This window comes from Jaculus jaculus, chromosome 10 (assembly GCF_020740685.1).
Source record: "Jaculus jaculus isolate mJacJac1 chromosome 10, mJacJac1.mat.Y.cur, whole genome shotgun sequence".
Classification (NCBI taxonomy): domain Eukaryota; kingdom Metazoa; phylum Chordata; class Mammalia; order Rodentia; family Dipodidae; genus Jaculus; species Jaculus jaculus.
This window is the reverse complement of record NC_059111.1, coordinates 66,638,716-66,657,270: the sequence shown is the minus strand read 5'-3', so window position 1 is coordinate 66,657,270 and position 18,555 is coordinate 66,638,716. Positions and strand designations below refer to the sequence as shown.

Here is an 18,555-nt window from a genome sequence, read left to right as displayed (position 1 = left end):
AGGAAACAATCTTCTCTGTAGCTATAAGAGAATTTCACACAGTGTTATTTAATACACATACTGGAGGAATGAATGGTCAATTATAAAATCTGAGTTTATACCCAGAGTAAAGATTCATCACCTATTGTTCCCTGTATACTCAGTGTCTATGCACTTCTGAATTCCTAGCAGGAGCTTGGTACAATTAGGAATGTTGAGATGTGAATATTAACTGTCTTCCATAGGCTCATATGTTTGAACACTTGGTCCCTATCTGTTGGGGAAGGTTGTGGAGCTTAAGGTAATAAGGTATGCAGCCTTACTGGAGGAAGTGGACCATGAGAATAGGCCTTGTGGTGTTATAGCCCTGTCCCACTTCCTGTTCACTCTGCATCCTAACTATGGATGCAAGGTGACCAGCCACCTCCTACTCCTGCTGCCATGCCTTCTTGGAATTATAGACTGTATATGAAACTGTACATCAAAATAAACCCTCTGCTAGACTGTTTAACATGAGCTGTTGGGTCACAAACAAGAGAAATAACACAAGGATCTAGGAAACATCCAAGGCTCTGTGGAAATTAGACCAGAATCTGAATCCCAGTCTCACCACTTGTGCACTATGTAAACTCAAGTGCATTACTTTAATTATCTATGATTTATGCTTTTTGTAAAATAAGGTTAGTGGTAAAGTAAACAGATGCCTTGGGCATAGTTCTAGACTTGCATGGGAACTCAGAACTTGAAAATCTTATAGTATATATAGGCTAAGAGACTGACATGAATTCATTCTTTAATTTGTTTGAATTTTTATTTAATTCTTAAGGTCTAAAATTTCATGAGAAAATGCTACAGATGCTATAGTAGGAAGCTCTGTGTGTCTGATATGTTATCCATGAAGCAGTTATATGAATTGCCCTTTGCCCTAAAATCATAATACTATAAATGACACAAATGAGAATTTATTGGCTGTAACTCTAGATGTGCCTCTTACTGACCCCAGTATTCACATTGTCAGTATATACTGCTTTTCCCCAACTCTTTGAGTCCTTTCTGTGACACAATAAAGCAGTGTGCTATCATAACACAAGTGAAATTTACCATTTTCATCCAGAGCATTTTTCACAGCTTCTTACAAGTTCAGAGCTTTATAACAGACTTCTTCATGGCAGAAAATATAGCACTTATTGATTTTTTTATAATTGAGATTAAAAAAAACAACACTTAGGCTAAATTAATCTGGCCTAACACAGCAAATATTTTGTGAGGAAATATCCAACTAGGAGTTGCATCATTCTATCTGGGTCTGAGTTTACCCCTAACCAATTGGATGTTCTTGGGTTCATCCTCTTTGAACTTCAAATTAGTCTATTTTCTTATAGAACCTTTATGAAGATTGTATGGAAACATTTGGGGGTGGAAGTATAAAGCAACTATCAAATCTTGAATACTATAAAGAAACATGCAGATTTGTTGCTCTCCTCTTTAAATCATTACCAGGACGTATACAAATGTATCCAGACTTTGCTTTGGAGAAGTGAGAACTTTCCTCAACTGTACTGAAGACCAACCAGTTCTCCAAGTAATCTAGTATGGCTGTTCTGCCTCAGAAAAGAAGGATGCTAGAACACAAAAGCATTCTAAATTGCTCTAATTTCAAACTGCAGTCTACTATGGCAGATTCTACATGAAGAAACCAAGCCTCTTCAAGGCAGTTTAAGAATAACAGGACCCCAAAGTAAATGCTTTCTTTTGGCTGAGAAGTGTCCTCAGGCCTGCACAGGTCAGAAATGTCAGAAGGAATAATCTCACCTTTTTTTTCTTATCTCAGCAGGGGAGGGGAATAAATGCCTCTGTTCTCATCTCTTACTTTCCTGAGAGAGGAAGGGATGTAGAGGGACTAATCTCTTTCCCAGGACCCGACCATAGGAACAAACTAACTGATCCAGCTACCCAACTAGAAGACTTACATAAAAGATGTTCTCAAAGACCTCAGGGTGGGCTTTCCTACTTTCTGGAACCTTTTCTTGCCTCTTTGGGCAAGAACTGTGCCTTCCTTCCATCTCTTAAATTCTATCTACAACCTAATAAAATCTGTATACTTTAGCTCTGGTCTGTGGATTTCAGTTCTTAGAATTCATAAGACAAGAATCCAGAGACCATTAATTCAATGAAAGTTTTGTGTGACCACTGAGATTTCTGGCACTCTAACTCCTGGGTTATAGCCCAACCAAGAGCCCAGATAAGGCTCCAAAACTCTCAACTCCAGAATTCCTGTATTTTTTTATTCACTGCCCCAATCACTGGATTATGTTTTATGTGTGTAGAAGTATATTCCAAAGTGTGAGATAGATACAAATCAGCCACCTCCTTTCTCAGAACCAAGTGTCCAGAACATTCAAATTCAATATATGTTAATTTAGCAAAGAGAAAAAAAATATCAAATTTATGCCTATTAATGGGCACATCAAAGATTTGAAAGGGTTCCAGGAATGTGGGCTTTCTCCAGAAGGCTTGTGGGGAGTTCGCACACCTGATGAAGGCTGGTATTCACAAACCCTCTTCCTATTGAAGCCAGCACCTAAATTACAAATGAGCTGAGGTGGAAGGAGCTCACCTGGAAGTCCTCTATCATCTGTCCCACCTAGACAAAAGTATCAGCAGCTAAAGAACATGGGAGAAAGGGCCAGTGGCTACCTTATGGCAGTGGCCGTTAAGGTGGAAGAAATAATAAAGATTAGGGAAGAAATTAATGAAATAGAAACTTAAAAAACAATCCAAAGAATCAATGAAACAAAGAGTTGGTTCTTTGAAAGGATAAACAAGATTGATAAACCCTTAGCAAATCTAACCAAAAGAAAGAGAGAAGAGACACAAATTAAAAAAATTAGAGATGAAAACAGTAACATCACAACAGATGCCAGAGAAATTCAAAAAATCATAGGGACATACAATAAAAACATATACTCCACAAAGTATGAAAATCTGGAAGAAATGGAAGATTTTCTTGATTTATATGACCTACCTAAATTAAATCAAGATGAGATTAATCAGTTAAATAGACCTATAACAAGCATGGAGATCCAAACAAAAATCTCCCAACTAAAAAAATCCCAGGCACAGATGGATTCACTGCAGAATTTTACCAGACCTTCAAGGAAGAGCTAACACCATTGCTTCTTAAGCTTTTCCATAAAATAGAAAAAGAAGGAATTCTACCAAACTCCTTCTATGAAGCCAGCATCACTCTGACACAAAAACCAGGCAAAGATAGAACCCAGGCCCAGAAAGGCAAGCATGGCATGTTCTCTCTCATATGTTGATCCTAGCTACAGATGATTGGGCTTCTGTGTGAGAAGGAAAAATCTCAATAGCAGATGCCAGTAAGTTAAAAATGAGATACAAAGGTGAGAGCAGGGAAGGGAGGAGGGTAATTAATAGGTTGGTATTGTATATATGTAAGTAGAATAATAGATTAATGGGAGTGAAAAACCCCAAAGTGAGGTCAGAGGAGGAGATTGAGTAAAGTAAAGGTGGAGGGAGGGCTATTCAAAATCTGAGAGGATATAAATAAATCAAATGGAATCCTTCAGTTTTAGACAATGGAACACTCAGGAGCCACAGATCATTGCTAGAAAATTTTCAGTGCCAGGGATGGGATACCTTCCAGTGAGTTGTTGGCCAGGGAGGTCCCTGATGACCCCAACATATTATAGGCCATTGCTGAGGCCCTTGGTTTCCCACCAGGAATAGATGGTAAGACTCTACTGCTGAAGACTCCACATACTTAGGTTATAAGGCCACTGAGAAATCCTGCTGGAACTGAGCTGATAACCTCCTCCATGTAGACCAGCTGACAGAAAGCTGGAAGAAGCCATTCTACATGCCATTCAATGGAAGAAAGATACACCACCAGTGAAGATACTCAACAGTGGACACTGCAAGCTTTATAATTGGCCAGTCAGGCCAAATGAGCCAACAGGTGCAATAGTGGCATATCTGTCATGGTGGAAACCAACTGCCCTCCAATTGGAGTGGAGGCCCACTCCAAGGGAGGGAATACATCCCTGATACTGAAATCTTAAAACAGGGGTAATCATGAGCCCTAGGGTTGTAACATCTGCTGATGTCTGGATTAGTGTATGTACTATGCTTATCAAAATGCCCAGTAAGCACTTCTCTTAATATCCATACCCTTATATTAATGCTACTCTCACTTTGGATAGAGAATCTTCTCTTTTCAGATGGCAATGACCTTGGGACAACTCAGAAGGTATCATGGTGCTGGAAAGAAGTAACTAGAGTACCGAGTAACATCTCCATCACACCTTCCAAGGCTCAGGGTCTAATGCAGGAGAGGTGGCAGAAAGAATGTAGGAGCCAAAGGAACGTGCTCCCTCCAGACAAAAAATTGGCCTTGATATCCATGACCTCATAGTGCCTGACATGAGACATAATGCCTGACATAATGCCTACATAAGACCATCATCAGAGGAGGGAAGGATCATGGCATCCAAATAGAGGAGAGACTTATTGAGATGGGGAGTGGATGTGATGGAGAAGGGAATTTCAAAAGGGAAAAGGGGGGAAGGGGATATTTCCATGGGATATTTTTTATAATCATGGAAAATGTTTAATAAAATTGAGAAAAAAGCAAAAAAGAAACAAGATTGACAAACTCCTGGCCAATTTGATCAAGCAAAAAAAGGGAGATGCTTCAAATTAACAAAATTCGAAATGTAAAAGGAGAGATCACAACAGAAGCAAGTGAAATTGGGAGAATCATCAGGACTTATTTCAAAAACCTCTACTCCACAAAACTGGATAATGTGGAGGAGATGGATAAATTCCTGGACACATACCATCTATCAAAGCTAATCTCAAAGCAAATTAATATCCTAAACAAACCTATGACACTCATTGAGGTTGAAAAAGTAATAAAAATCTCCCTAAAAATGAAGAGTCCAGGACCAGATGGCTTTTCAGCTGAATTCTATCAAACCTTCATGGAAGATCTCAAACCAGTCTTTCTCAAACTATGCCACACAATTGGAGAACAGGGTAAGCAACCCAACTCCTTCTATGAAGCTAGTATCATCTTAATTCCAAAACCAGGAACAGATGCCACAAGAAAAGAAAACTACTGGCCTATTTCCCTGATGAACTTAGATGCAAAGTTCCTGGACAGAGATAATCATTCAGTCACTTTTAATAAGATGTTCCTTAAAGTCCTTAGAATTCTTAATAAATAAAACGTTGTTAGATTTCACACAATTTGAACCTCATAATAAGGGTATAAACTAACTCAACATTTCTAAGAACCAAACACCTGAAAGGGAATTGAGAAACATAGGGTGAATTCAGCAAATTATGATTTCTTTTTCTTGGGGCTAAAAATCACTGAACTACCAGAAGATAATTGATTGATGTGTATATAGGATGCAAACATTAGGAAACAATTTATATTTCCTTTTAGTCAAAAACAAGGAAGAGGGCTGGAGAGATGGCTTAGCGGTTAAGCTCTTGCCTATGAAGCCTGAGGACCCCTGTTCAAGGCTCAATTTTCCAGGACCCATGCTAGCCAGATGCACAAGGGGGCGCACGCATCTGGAGTTCAGTTTGCAGTGGCTGGAGGCCCTGGAGTGCTCATTCTCTCTATATCTGCCTCTTTCTCTCTCTCTCTGTTCCTCTCAAATAAGTAAAAATAAACAAAAAAAGTTAAAAAGAAAAAAACAAGGAAGAAATTTCTTCATATATTTATGGACTGACTGAGTCTAGAGTTCTTATTCTTGTTAGGTTTTGGAATTTGCAATAAAAAACAAAGACTGACTATTTTCTTGGGATCTAAGACTGTATTATAACAAGAAAGGTGAAGAAAAGGGGAAGAGAGAGAGAGAGAAGATTGAAAGAGAAGGAGTGTCCATGCCCCAGAAAGAGAGAGATGAGAGAGGGATAAAGGGAAAAGGGAGAAAGGGAGGGGATCTGCATGCTCTGGAGAACCTAAAGAGATGAAAAAAGAGTGAATAAAGGCCAGGGAGTGGCTTTTCCAAGGAAAGGAGAGAAAATGCTCTGTGAAGTGAGGTCCTTGCAGTGGTGTGACAAGGTAGGAGTTGGCAGGGAGGGGGGGAGGGGGCGGGGGAGTGAACTTCGCACCTCTTAGCCCAGAAGTAATTGAAGTTACCTTATCAGGTGGCAGTACCAGAGTTAACATGCCCAGGTGGTAAAGAATAGAGTGGGGAATGGTGGTAGAGTGTTTTGAGTCTAGCAATTCTGACCATGTGACCCATGGTCATTTGTGGCAAGGTATGCTGAGCTTTTCCACAGCATCACAGGCAGACAGTACCCTTGGACATTCAATCTCCTCACATTCATTGTGGCTTCTATGTGCCAGGTTACATTTCAGGTCACTGAAATACCCACGTACTTCTGCCCACATGGAAAATACACTCTAACTAAGGCAATGGGGCTTTTATTATCCACACTACCCAGTTAGATTCAGACCAGAAACTTCATACCACCATATCATCAGCACCTGATACAATTCAGGCATTTCATAAATATTATTTGAATGAATTAGTTCTAGCTTTCCTGAATAGGACCCACTTGTGATACCTGCATGTTGTTTGAAGTGGAGCACTTATGTGATGAACATGAAAATGTTCTGAACAAAATCCTTTTCAGAGAAAAGTGATTTCAGCAGGTGGGCTTTTACTGTAGGTTACCTCAGGGGGTCCTGTAGTTTCAGTGTGCCACCTGTTCAACACTCAAGTCCTTCCTTGGATAGCTATATGCAATAACTGATGGTGGTAAGAGAAAGAGGGACACTGCCATTTCATCTCAATGTTGGCCAAAAATAAAGGGCTCTTAGCTCCAGTGCAAGCCAGGGCCAGTACTCTTCTTCAGTCTTATCACCACTCTAATTCTACCTTTGTACATGCCGGCTTCCTCTCCTCCTTTCCACAGGTTCTTGACCTGGAAATGCTCCTGCATGAAAAGCCTGCATTCTAGATGCCATCTCAGCATTTGCTTCTTGGTAACCCAATCTGAAACCACTTATGTGCATAAGATAAATATGAAAGACCCTTTCTAATTTATCCCTTAAGGTATATGCATGCCCTGATATAATTTGTGCTAATTTTTGGTGAAAGTCTAAAATTAATCAGATACTGTATAATCACATCTGTGGGTCTGGAGAGAGCTTTGGTGGTAGCATAATTTTTCTAAGGATTGTGTTCATTTAATGAATTTATTTTTATTATATTTACTTTTGTTTTGTTTGTGTTACATTACCCACCATTTAATTTGTAAGTAAGAACTAAAAGAAGCAAGGTGTGACATGTTAAAGTGCTAGGTGCCACACATTACTACGAGGGAACAGGTGAACAAGTAAAGAGATCTGCTTGATGTGTGCAGAGGGTAGGGGAGATGGCTTGCACAGTTTTCCATGAAGGAATTTCTGGGTTTTATCTAGTGAACTGATAAGTTTCAAGAGATTAAGGACTTCCCTCAATATAAAAAAATTGCATATGCATTTGTTTCTAAAAGACCCACGTTATCAAAGGGGATAATGATCTTGGGAGAAAGAAGATTAAGAGGATCCTGATGTTAACTGTATGTCAACTTGACTGGCCAGTGTACTCTGATTAAACACTATTCAATCACATATATCTGTGAAGATGCTTCTAGACAAGATTAACATTTAAATTGGCAGATTCCAGTTAAGTAGATTGCTGTGTCATTGGCTTAATGAATTTTACCATAGCAGTTTCATCTATCTCTTCTAAAATTTCTCTTTTAATTTTATTTTACTTTTGAAATGATGTTGATAGAGACTAGGGGCATGGTAACTTTTTTGTAGTATATCAGCCAGGGACTGAGGCCTAATGCCACCTTGCCTATCCTGGCAGCCTTAAAACCCCCATCTGATCCAGTCTCACCCAAGATGGCTGCAAGCCTCAACTCCAGTGAAAACTTCCTGCTTATTCTTCAAGTTTTCTCAAGCATAGCACACCTGTGGGTTGTCCTCTCTAGGGACAGCCCCCTGAGCCCACCTACCAATCTGGTCTCTCCCTTATGCAACTAAGTCTGATGATGAGGCTCATCTTAATTGGATGTCCATAAATGGACCTGGCACATGTATGTAGTGATTCCCCCTTCCCCTCCCTCTCCCCCTCTCAAGTAAACTGTAAAGCAGTCAGTGTGTTCTGGACCTTGTCATTTCCTTTCTTGGAATTCAGTGACTAGACAGCTACTGTGTAAAGACTGAATGAAGCATATTCCTACCCTCAACATGCTCACAGTTTATTATGACATGCCTTTCTCTGCTGGGAGCTCTGACTTTGGCATTGATTACATAGAACAAATTATGCCTAATTTTATATAAATAGACATGTATATGAAACTTTAGTGCTTGGTCTCATGGCTTCTAAGGAGCCTCTTTGCTAGTGACTTTTGCATGTCCCTTCATGGGCATCTCCATTCAAGTCCTACACAATGAACTGATGCTGATTTTTTTATTTCAAATAGTCATTGCTCAGATATTTAAGCTCCATCCATTTTGTCTCATAATGTTTAGTCTTCTTTTGTATTGGAAAACTATTTTATCATATTACCAACTTTCTCTTTTAGAAATAATGTTTACATAATTAGCCCATTATTTGAAAAAGGTGTAGTCTAAGATGCCTGAAAATGCAGTACTAAATCCTATTATATTGTGCTTTTCCCTTACATAAATACTTATGATACAATCCAATTCATAAATTAGCCACAGGAAGAGTAACAATAGCCAATGATATAATAGGATGATTTTAATAATATGCTGTAAGAAAAGTCGTGTGGGGGCTGGAGGGATGGCTCAGTCGCTAAAGCAATTGCCTGTAAAATCAAATGACCGAGGTTCAATTTCCAAATATCTGAATTTCATTTGCAGCAGCTGGAGGCCCTGGTGAGTCCATTCTCTCTGTCTTTCTCTCCTCTCTCTATCTCTCTGCTTGCAAATAAATAAATAAGAAAAGTTATGGGGATGGAATTTTTTCTCACAAAATATCTTATTGTACCATATCTCATATTCACTCTTAATTCTGTGATGAGAGTTGCAATATCTATGTAATGAGATGAAGGGACGTGAATGACATAAGCATTATGACATAGCATAGCACTACTGTGTAAGAGTAACTCAAATGAAAGTGCTATAACATGTTCACAGTAACCCTATTTTCTTTTTAAGATTTTTAAAGCTTTATTTTATTGTACTATTTTTGCATGTGTGTGGTGTGCATGCATTATGGTGTTTAATTCATGTTGGAACACATGTATGTGTAAGTGCACAGGCATGTGTGTGCAAGTGGAGGCCAGCAGTTGACATTAGGTATCTTTCTCAATTGATTTCTCCCTTGACCTTCTTTGGAGACAGGGTCTCTCACTGAACCCAGAGCTCACTGATTTGACTAGACTAGCTAGCCATCATGCCCTAGGAATCCTTCCTTCTCCACTTCTCCAGTGGTGGGATTAGAGGCATGTACCACCATGCCTGGAATTGACATAGGTTCTACAGATCCACCCTCAGATTTTCATGTTTCTACAGCAAGCATTTTACCTGCTGAGCCATCTCCTCACACTGAGAGAATCAACCTGATAACCAAGATCAGCATGTAAGTGACTAAAAGGCAGGTAGTACATGAGGCATAGATATGCTGTACACTGGAATGATTCAAGTTCATGGCACAATTCCATCATGCTATTCAGAACAATGCATACTTTAAAACATATGACTGTATTCTCAAATTTTCTATTAAATACAATAGTTTTTTGACCACAGTTGACTCCCAATAACTGAAGCCATTGAAAACAAAACTACAATAAGATTGGCCAGCAGTATATTTTGACTTTGTAAGGGTGTTAAGATTTCTTGCCTCTGGTAATTTATCTTATGCTTTTATAGTAATTTAAATATAATATACATATAATATTGTATGACTGGCTATTCACACTAGTACTCTGTTAACATGGTCTGATGAATAAGCATACATGTGCTTTCTTTCCCTCGTGATTCTGAACTACTTCATCTATGTTTTCAACTATAGATATAAAAATTTGTCCAAATAAAAATCCTTTATATTTTCATAATTTACTTGATAGAGGTATTTAAAGGAAACAAGAATCTTGGAACAGATATTTATAACAACAGAAAAGGAAAATATATAGTATAATTCATCATTTTATATGAGAAGTAATAATGACATTCTGTTGAGTAGCAGTTTCTCTTATTTTGTACAGTATAAAAATAGCTGCTAAATCTTAGGAAATGACCATAACCCCCCACCACTCCAATGTTTTCTGACATGGATGTTTTTGACCATGGAGTGTCTATGGTGGTAACCCAGTTCAAGAGTGGAGATGATGAAGTAAGAAATGGAGAGTAGAACAGACACATGAAAGCAAAAATCATAGAAAAGCAAGGTGAGGTGCTTCAAGGAGAAAAAGTTTCAGAGACAGAGAGAGGGAGAAGGAAAGCAGAGAATGGATACAACTGCACTGTGGCTGAAGACATTTTGATGACTGGGATAAAAAAAAAAAAAAAAAAAAAACAGGGAAAAAAATTTTTTGTGATGTGTTCTTAACCCTTGTGCTCCCTCCTTAAGAATGCTTATTGCATAATGATATGTATATTCATTAAGAGAGCAGTGAGCATATGTGTCAGATCTCTCACTATGTCACCCTTCAAAATGTCATTGCTTAAGAATGAAGCTTCAAAATAAGGGTCTTAATATTTAACAATATTCAAAAGTTGAGCTACTGAGTTGAAATGATGTCAATATAGGGAATTGGTTGAGGCAGGAAGTAAGTAAATAATTAGGTTTCTAACCTGTTGGGCTCTGAAAGGCCCAGGTGTGAGGCCTAGAGGAACTTCCTGAGCCTAGCTAAAGTTTGGCGACCTGTCTCTGGCCAGCCATGACTCAGCACGACACCTAATGGCTTCTGGCCTGCCACTTCCAGGCAGGAGTTGAAATTACCATTTCAATAGTCACAGTTTACTATTGGCCCTTACCTCTCCCACCCCCACCCCCCGTCCTAAAATCCCCGCCTTCATCCCCAACATGATATAGGCAACTGCTCAGAGTAATAAAGCGAGTTGTTTCTGCGAGTTCCTGCATTGAAAAGACTCCTGACTCAGTGTGGTTTTTCTCCGGTGGCCAGGAGAGGTTTCTGAGTCATCACACGCTCATCTTCCTTCTCAACCCCTAGGGAGGAACCAGCAGGCCTGGTTCTTCCCTCAGCACTACCTGCCCGGGAAGGAGCCCGGCACTAACCTATTCAGTGAAAGGACAAAAATACAAACTTATCCTAAATAAAATAAAAAACAACATAACTTCAATACATGCCTCAAAATATTAATGATAAACCCTTTAGAATAGAAATGAACTGTGTAACTCCAGAATCATTACAAAGAAATAAAATAGCACATTCCACAATAAAAATAATATCAAACCATAATCAAACAAAAAAAGAAAGTAATAGTTAAAGAAATTTTAAGTAGAAGATAGCACAGAGTTTGAAATTTAGTGTTGCCTTCATAACACAAATAAAATCCTGAAATAACAATGACTCATTTTTCCCAAACTTCACACTACCTTTTAATGAAAATGCTTAGCTATGTGTAAGTTAACTAAAAACATTCTTTACTTAAAAATTATTAAAAATAAGAATGCCATTTAAAATTTTCTAACTAATTTTAAAATTTTCATTTTTCAATGCTCTTAAAATAGGATATCAAAATATTTACAAGAGTTGCTATGATGTCAATAATTATAAAATTACAGCAAAAATAAATTACATGAAATAAGATATTATAAAATGCTAATAATGATCAATTCTAGTAGTAATATCTGTGGTTTTCTTCTGCAGAGGAGGAAGGACAGGAGGCTAATTATGGTACCAACAGGGCTGTATACACACTGTGTACATAGCTAATAATAAAAAAAAACAATAACTTTAACATTAAAGAAATGCATTAAAGAACAGAAATCTGTCCCAAATAGAGATGACTGATCTAAATCCTCACAAACACCACCTTCTATATTTGGATAGAATATTTCATCCATGTGTTTTCTGTAAGGCTACTTCATGATCTATAAAGCCTTCTGAAATAGGGTAGGTCACATGAAAAAGACAACACAAGATAATGGGGACGCTGAATTTTTAAGTAGGTTGAGTTTTTTAGTCACAGATTTCCAAAAGGAAATGAGGGAAGAAAACAAAAGAAGCGTTCATGAACACACACACACACATACCACTACCACCAGCACCACACACACACACACACACACACACACACACACACCAAGAATGCTCTGACATATTACCTGTGGCTCAAACCATAAACTAAACCAATACCAGAAATATATGCAACTACCTAACAAATGGCTGACAACTCTGAATCCAGTGGTGTGAAACAATTCAGAGAATCCCAAAGCTCACAAGGAGAGGCAGCCTGGGTTGGATCTATATTATGCTTTTCCTACCTGACACTGTGTGTGTGTGTGTGTGTGTGTGTGTGTGTGTGTGTGTGTGACAAAGTCCTACCAACCTCCTTTCAAGACCAGTCCCACATGCAATTACAGCTCACTGCATTTGTGCATGGTTGAAAAGTAATGTCACTAATGCACTGGAGTCCTGGTGCTGGAGATGTGCAATGTGGATTATGTAGATTACTTCCTTTACCAAGAGTTTTCATGTAGAAGGCCAAATTCCTTCCATTTGTATATCTTACTACTTGTAGCTAAGAGAATGCAAACCTTTCCTAGCTTGTTTTCTTTCCTTGTGTGAACTGTTGTGATGGTGAATCTCAGTAGTGAACTCAGCAGGATGGAGAATAACCACAGAAGCATGTCTATGAGGAATTTTCTAGTTTAGGTAAGTTGAGCTGGGAAACCCTACATTAACTGTGGCAGCACCATTCCATGGGCTGAGGAGAAAGCCAGCTGAGCATTAGCACTATAGGCTCTCTGCTTCCTGACTGCTGACGTAATATAATGAGCTCCTTCATGCTCCTGCCACCATGTCTTCCCCTGCCATGATGGACTGTTTCCAGTCAGTTATTTCAACAGTAAGCTGAAATAAATCCTTCCTCCATTAGGTTGTTTTTGTCAACTATTTGTCACAGCAATGAGATTAACTAATATAACTGTCTTCAAAGATTCTGGTGACTTTCCTGTATTAACCAAATGTGATACTACAATCCTTCCATAAAAATAAATAAAATAATCAAATCAAATAAATAAATAAAGGAACCCTTTAACTTGCTTCTAACTCTCCCAATGAACTTTTCCCTCCTGGTATAGGTCTGGACAAATGTATACAGCAATGATAAAGAACTTCTATGTTTTACCTGGTTCTTCACAGGCTATAATCATTCTTGGAGTGCTACTTCAAGACCACAAGGAAACCAGACAAATAAACTACCACCACCACAACAAAAACACCAGGCATGGTGCTGCATTCTTATAATTCCTGCCTTTGGGAGGTGAATCCTAGAGTAACAGGAGTTTAAGACCAAGAACTGTTTTAATTTGTTATAGTAAAAATGCCTTTATGATAAACTTTTTTAAACATATTTTTATTTATTTATTTTAAAGTGACAGCCAGAGAGAGAGAGGGGGAGAGTATGGGAGCACCAGTGCCTCCAGCCTCTGCAAACGAACTCCAGATGTTTATGCCCCCTTGCGCATGTGGCTAACATGGATCTTGGGAAATCGAACCTCAAACTGGGGTCCTTAGGCTTCACCGGCAAGTGCTTAACTGCTAAGGCATTTCTCCAGCCTCTGATAAACTTTTAAGTGAAGAATATATAAGATTAAAAAATATATATATATTCTATATTACCCTTCAATGTTTGAAGAATGTTTTCAGGAAAGATTATTTTATTGTTAGTTGGTTGGTTTCTTTCTTTACATTTGTTTGTTAGTTTATTTGTTTGTAGCTATAGTTACCTTAAAATCAAACTGGAAAAAACTATAGATAGACAATTACTAAGAAGTCCAATCTTATTTTGTTGAATACTTGGAAAAAAAGTTTGGGATAAGTTTTTACGTATTTTATTTTATTTATTTATTCATTTTAGAGAGAGAGAGTAAGAAAGAAAGAGGCAGATGGAGAGACAGAAAACGGGCCACTGCAAAAGAACTCCAGATGCATGTGCCATCTTGTGCATCTAGCCTTACATGGGTATTTGGGAGTCAAACTCAGTTCCTTACACTTTGTAGAAATGCACATTAACTACTGAGCAACCTCACCAGCCTTGTTTGGGACATGTGAGAACCCCCAATCCTCCACTTCTCAGAGGAAATCACTGTAAAGTGAGTCAAAAAATGAACATCATTACAATTGATGATATAATAAACTTATGAAGGCAAAGGAAAACAAAGAAGGAAAAAGAAAAAGGAGGAAGAGAAGGGAAAAGATAATCAAGTTGTCACAAGCTATAATCGTTCTTGGAGTGCTACTTCAAGACCACCAAGAAACCAGACAAATAAACTACCACCACCACAACAAAAACACCAGGTATGGTGCTGCATTCTTATAATTCCTGCCTTTGGGAAGTGAAGCCTAGAGAAGCAGGAGTTTAAGACCAACCTGTGATATATAGCAAGTTTAAGGCCAGCCTATAAGAGCCTGTCTCAAAAAAAATGGATAAATTACTATTACTCTGACATGAAAATTCAGTCTTTGGAAAAATATATTTGGGGGAACTAATATTTCAGAGAGCTATCCAGATAAAGCCACAGTAAAGTGCAGCACAGATCTACAGACTGCTTTCAAGTCAGCATTGGAATACATTTCTTCTTTAGAGTCCTTCTTGAATGGGGAATGGGTTGGTGTCTGGTCATTTGTTCTAATTCATTAGGGTTTTTTTATTCCAAGTTCCATGAAAGGAGATTGTCCTCCTCACTACACCCATTCCTATTGTAAGGTCAAGGAATTAAAAGCCTCATTGCCATGCTAACCTGCCCTCTGAGCTTTTGTAAGGTGCTTGCTTGCTTGTCCCAAATTGACTAAAGAACAACCACTTTAAGGTGATAGTCTCTGGTTGCTATTCTCAGACTTTGCCCCATTGCCTAGTTCCTGAGCCCTGTCTCTGTTTCCTGGAACCCAGGAAACCACCACCCTGCCTGTGGTCGCTTCTGGCCTAGCCAAGCAACACCAGGTGGATTCCACCAATCATAAAAATCCCTTGGGCAGGATCCCCTTTAAACCCCCTTCCTAGCTCTATGGTTTTTCCCACCAGTCAGAATTCACTCTATGTGGAAAGTCCCTCAAGTAAGACCCCCTTCCCAGTTCTGTGGTTTTTCCCTATATAAACCCTATAAAATTGCTTTTCGGGGCTCTTCACCCCTCCTGCGTGAGGACTCTGTGTTGAGCCCCGGTGCACCAGCCCTACAATAAACACCTCTCGCTGCTTTGCATTGAGAAGCGTCTGTGTCAGTCTTTGGGGTCTCACTCGATGCCTGAGGTTTGGAATTCCTCCGTGAGGAGGGGTCCCAACATTTGGGGGCTCGTCCGGGATTTGAGCAGACCCCAGACCCAAATTCGTGGTCTCGGAGGTAAGAAGGCACCCTTGTCCATTAGTCTGTATATTTGTCTGGCTGTTTGTCTGTTTGTCTGTTCCTCTCTGAATTCTGGAAAGACACTTTCGTTTTGCAGGTGTGTAGTGGTACCGTGAGGGCCATACACAGTGGACATCAGACGTGCATTTATATGCCACAACCTGCAGCCCTGGGGGATGCCTCAGGAGGGCAGGAAGGCCAAGGACGCTTGGTGGCTTCCTATCTGGTGGACTCTGAATGGGTCCACATCTGTTCGAAAGTGTTGTCTGGCTCCAGATCTAGGCCATCAGAGTCATTTTCATTTTTGTGGCAGACCTAATTTGGCCGTTACTTTCTGACTGTGGTCTGTCTTTTGTTCATTGCTTCCTTACTCTTCTACCATTTTTCTACACATAACACAATGGGACAAACTATTTCCAGTCCCTTCGATCTGACTCACTGGACTGACGTTAAGGAGAGGGCACACAGTTTATCAGTTGAGGTAACAAAAAGGAAATGGCAAACCTTTTGTGTTGCAGAGTGGCCTACATTTAACGTAGGATGGCCACCAGAGGGCACTTTTGACCTGACAATTATTCAGGCAGTCAGACATCTTGTTTTGCAGGAACGCGGAGGACACCCAGACCAGATTCCCTACATTTTCACCTGGCAGGACTTGATCCAAGACCCCCCGGCCTGGATCAAGCCCTGGATTCCCCCTCAACCCCCTAATGAGGGCCCCCATGGGCCCTCCAAGGTTCTTTTTGCAGAATCGGAGAAAAAGGAGACATCACGGATCTACCCAGAGACCCAGCCCGATCTCCTCCTCCTGGACCTACCTCCACCCTATCCACCTGCCCAGCCACCTACTGCACCCCCAGCCCTCCCTGAGTCAGGCCATCAAGGGGGCCCCGCTGCGGGAACCAGAAGTAGGAGGGCTTTTTCCCCAGACACTGCCACTGCCCTCCCACTCAGAGCTCTGGGACCCCCCCCCATTCTAGGGCCAGGAGAAGACCCTACTCATACACCCTTACAGCCCCTTCAGTACTGGCCCTTCTCTTCTGCTGACTTATATAACTGGAAGGCCAATCACCCCCCTTTCTCAGAGGATCCCTCTAAATTAACTGCTTTAATGCAATCCCTAGTTTTCTCTCACCAGCCAACTTGGGATGATTGCCAACAGTTGCTGCAGACTCTTTTCACAACCGAGGAAAGAGAATGCATTCTCCTCTAGGCCAGAAAAAATGTCCCTGGAGACGATGGTCACCCTACACAACTCCAGAATGTTATAGATAATGGATTCCCCTTGACCAGACCCGGATGGGACTTCAACACCCCTGACGGTAGGGAGCATCTCCATGTCTATCGCAAGGCTCTGGTAGCTGGTCTCCGAGGGGCTGCAAGACACCCCACCAATTTGGCCAAGGTAAGAGAGGTTCTACAGGGACCCACTGAGCTCCCCTCAATGTTCCTCGAACTCCTCATGGAGGCATATCATAGATACACGCCATTTGACCCAATGGCAGAGGAACAGAGGGCATCAGTACTAATGAGTTTTGTGGATCAGTCTGCATCAGACATCAGGAGAAAGTTACAGAGGTTAGATGGCCTAGGGAGATATACTCTGTCAGACATAGTAAAAGAGGCAGAGATAATATACAATAAAAGAGAAACTGAGGAAGAGAAAGAACAGAGAAAAGCAAAAGAACAAGAGGAAAGGGAAACTAGAAGGGATAAGAGACATGAGAAAAATATGACTAGGATTATGGCTGCCCTAGTAAAAAATGGTAAGGAAGTTATTAGACAGAAAGCAACTAGACCAGGACCATTCCTGGGCAACAAGGCACCTCTAGAAAAGGACCAATGTGCCTATTGTAAGGAAAAAGGACACTGGGCCAAAGATTGCCCCAAAAGAAAACCCAGAAGGATACTCAACTTGGAGAACGATGACTAGGGGAGATGGGGCTCGGACCCCTTCCCCGAGCCTAGGGTAACTTTCAAGGTGGAGGGGAAACCTATTGCCTTCCTAGTCAACACAGGCGCCCAACATTCAGTACTCCTGAAACCAGAAGGACCCATTTCTGACAAAAAGTCCTGGGTCCTTGGGGCCACTGGGGGCCAACAATTTTCATGGACTACCCGAAGAATGGTGGATCTGGGCGTGGGCCGGGTATCCCACTCATTCCTCGTAATACCAGGTTGCCCAGCCCCTTTATTAGGATGGGACTTATTGACCAAGATGGGAGCCCAAATTACCTTTACTGATAAGGGCCCACTGATGACCCACCGACATGGAAGCTTCACCCAAATATTAACCATGAAATTAGAAGATGAACATAGGCTATTTGAGAGCCCCCAGATAAATCCAGAGTTTGATGTATGGCTAACTAAAGTCCCCGGTGCTTGGGTTGAAACTGCTGGGATGGGACTGGCCTCTCACCAACCTCCAATAATGATCAATTTAAAAGCTTCTGCCATGCCTGTTTTGATACGCCAGTAACCAATGAGTTCTGAACGTAGGGAAGGAATAAAACCCCACATAAAGAGACTCTTAAAATTGGGGGTTCTAAAACAATGTCACTCTCCTTGGAACACCCCATTGTTGCCAGTACAGAAGCCAAATACTAATGATTACCGCCCTGTCCAGGACTTAAGGGAAATTAACAGGAGAGTTGAAGACCTCCATCCCACTGTGCCCAACCCCTACAACCTCTTGAGCTCCCTTCCCCCGGATAGAGACTGGTATACTGTTATTGACTTAAAAGATGCTTTTTTCTGCTTGCCACTACATGAAAAAAGTCAGCCTATCTTTGCCTTTGAATGGAAAGATCCCGACTCTGGGATCTCTGGACAACTAACTTGGACTAGACTGCCACAAAGCTTCAAAAATTCACCTACTCTCTTTGATGAAGCCCTCCACTGGGACTTGGCCCCCTTCCAGGCCTCCAACCCCCAGGTGACTCTTCTCCAGTACATGGATGATCTCCTTCTGGCT

The 18,555-nt window shown here is 40.5% G+C and overlaps 1 protein-coding gene across 1 annotated transcript; it reads left to right on the top strand.

The window, feature by feature from the left end:
- The first annotated feature begins 15,981 nt into the window (after positions 1-15,981).
- On the top strand, positions 15,982-18,060 carry LOC105943888. Its single transcript, XM_045160062.1, is given in 1 exon segment — positions 15,982-18,060. A coding segment is annotated over 1 exon segment (2,079 nt).
- The last annotated feature ends 495 nt before the right edge of the window (positions 18,061-18,555 follow it).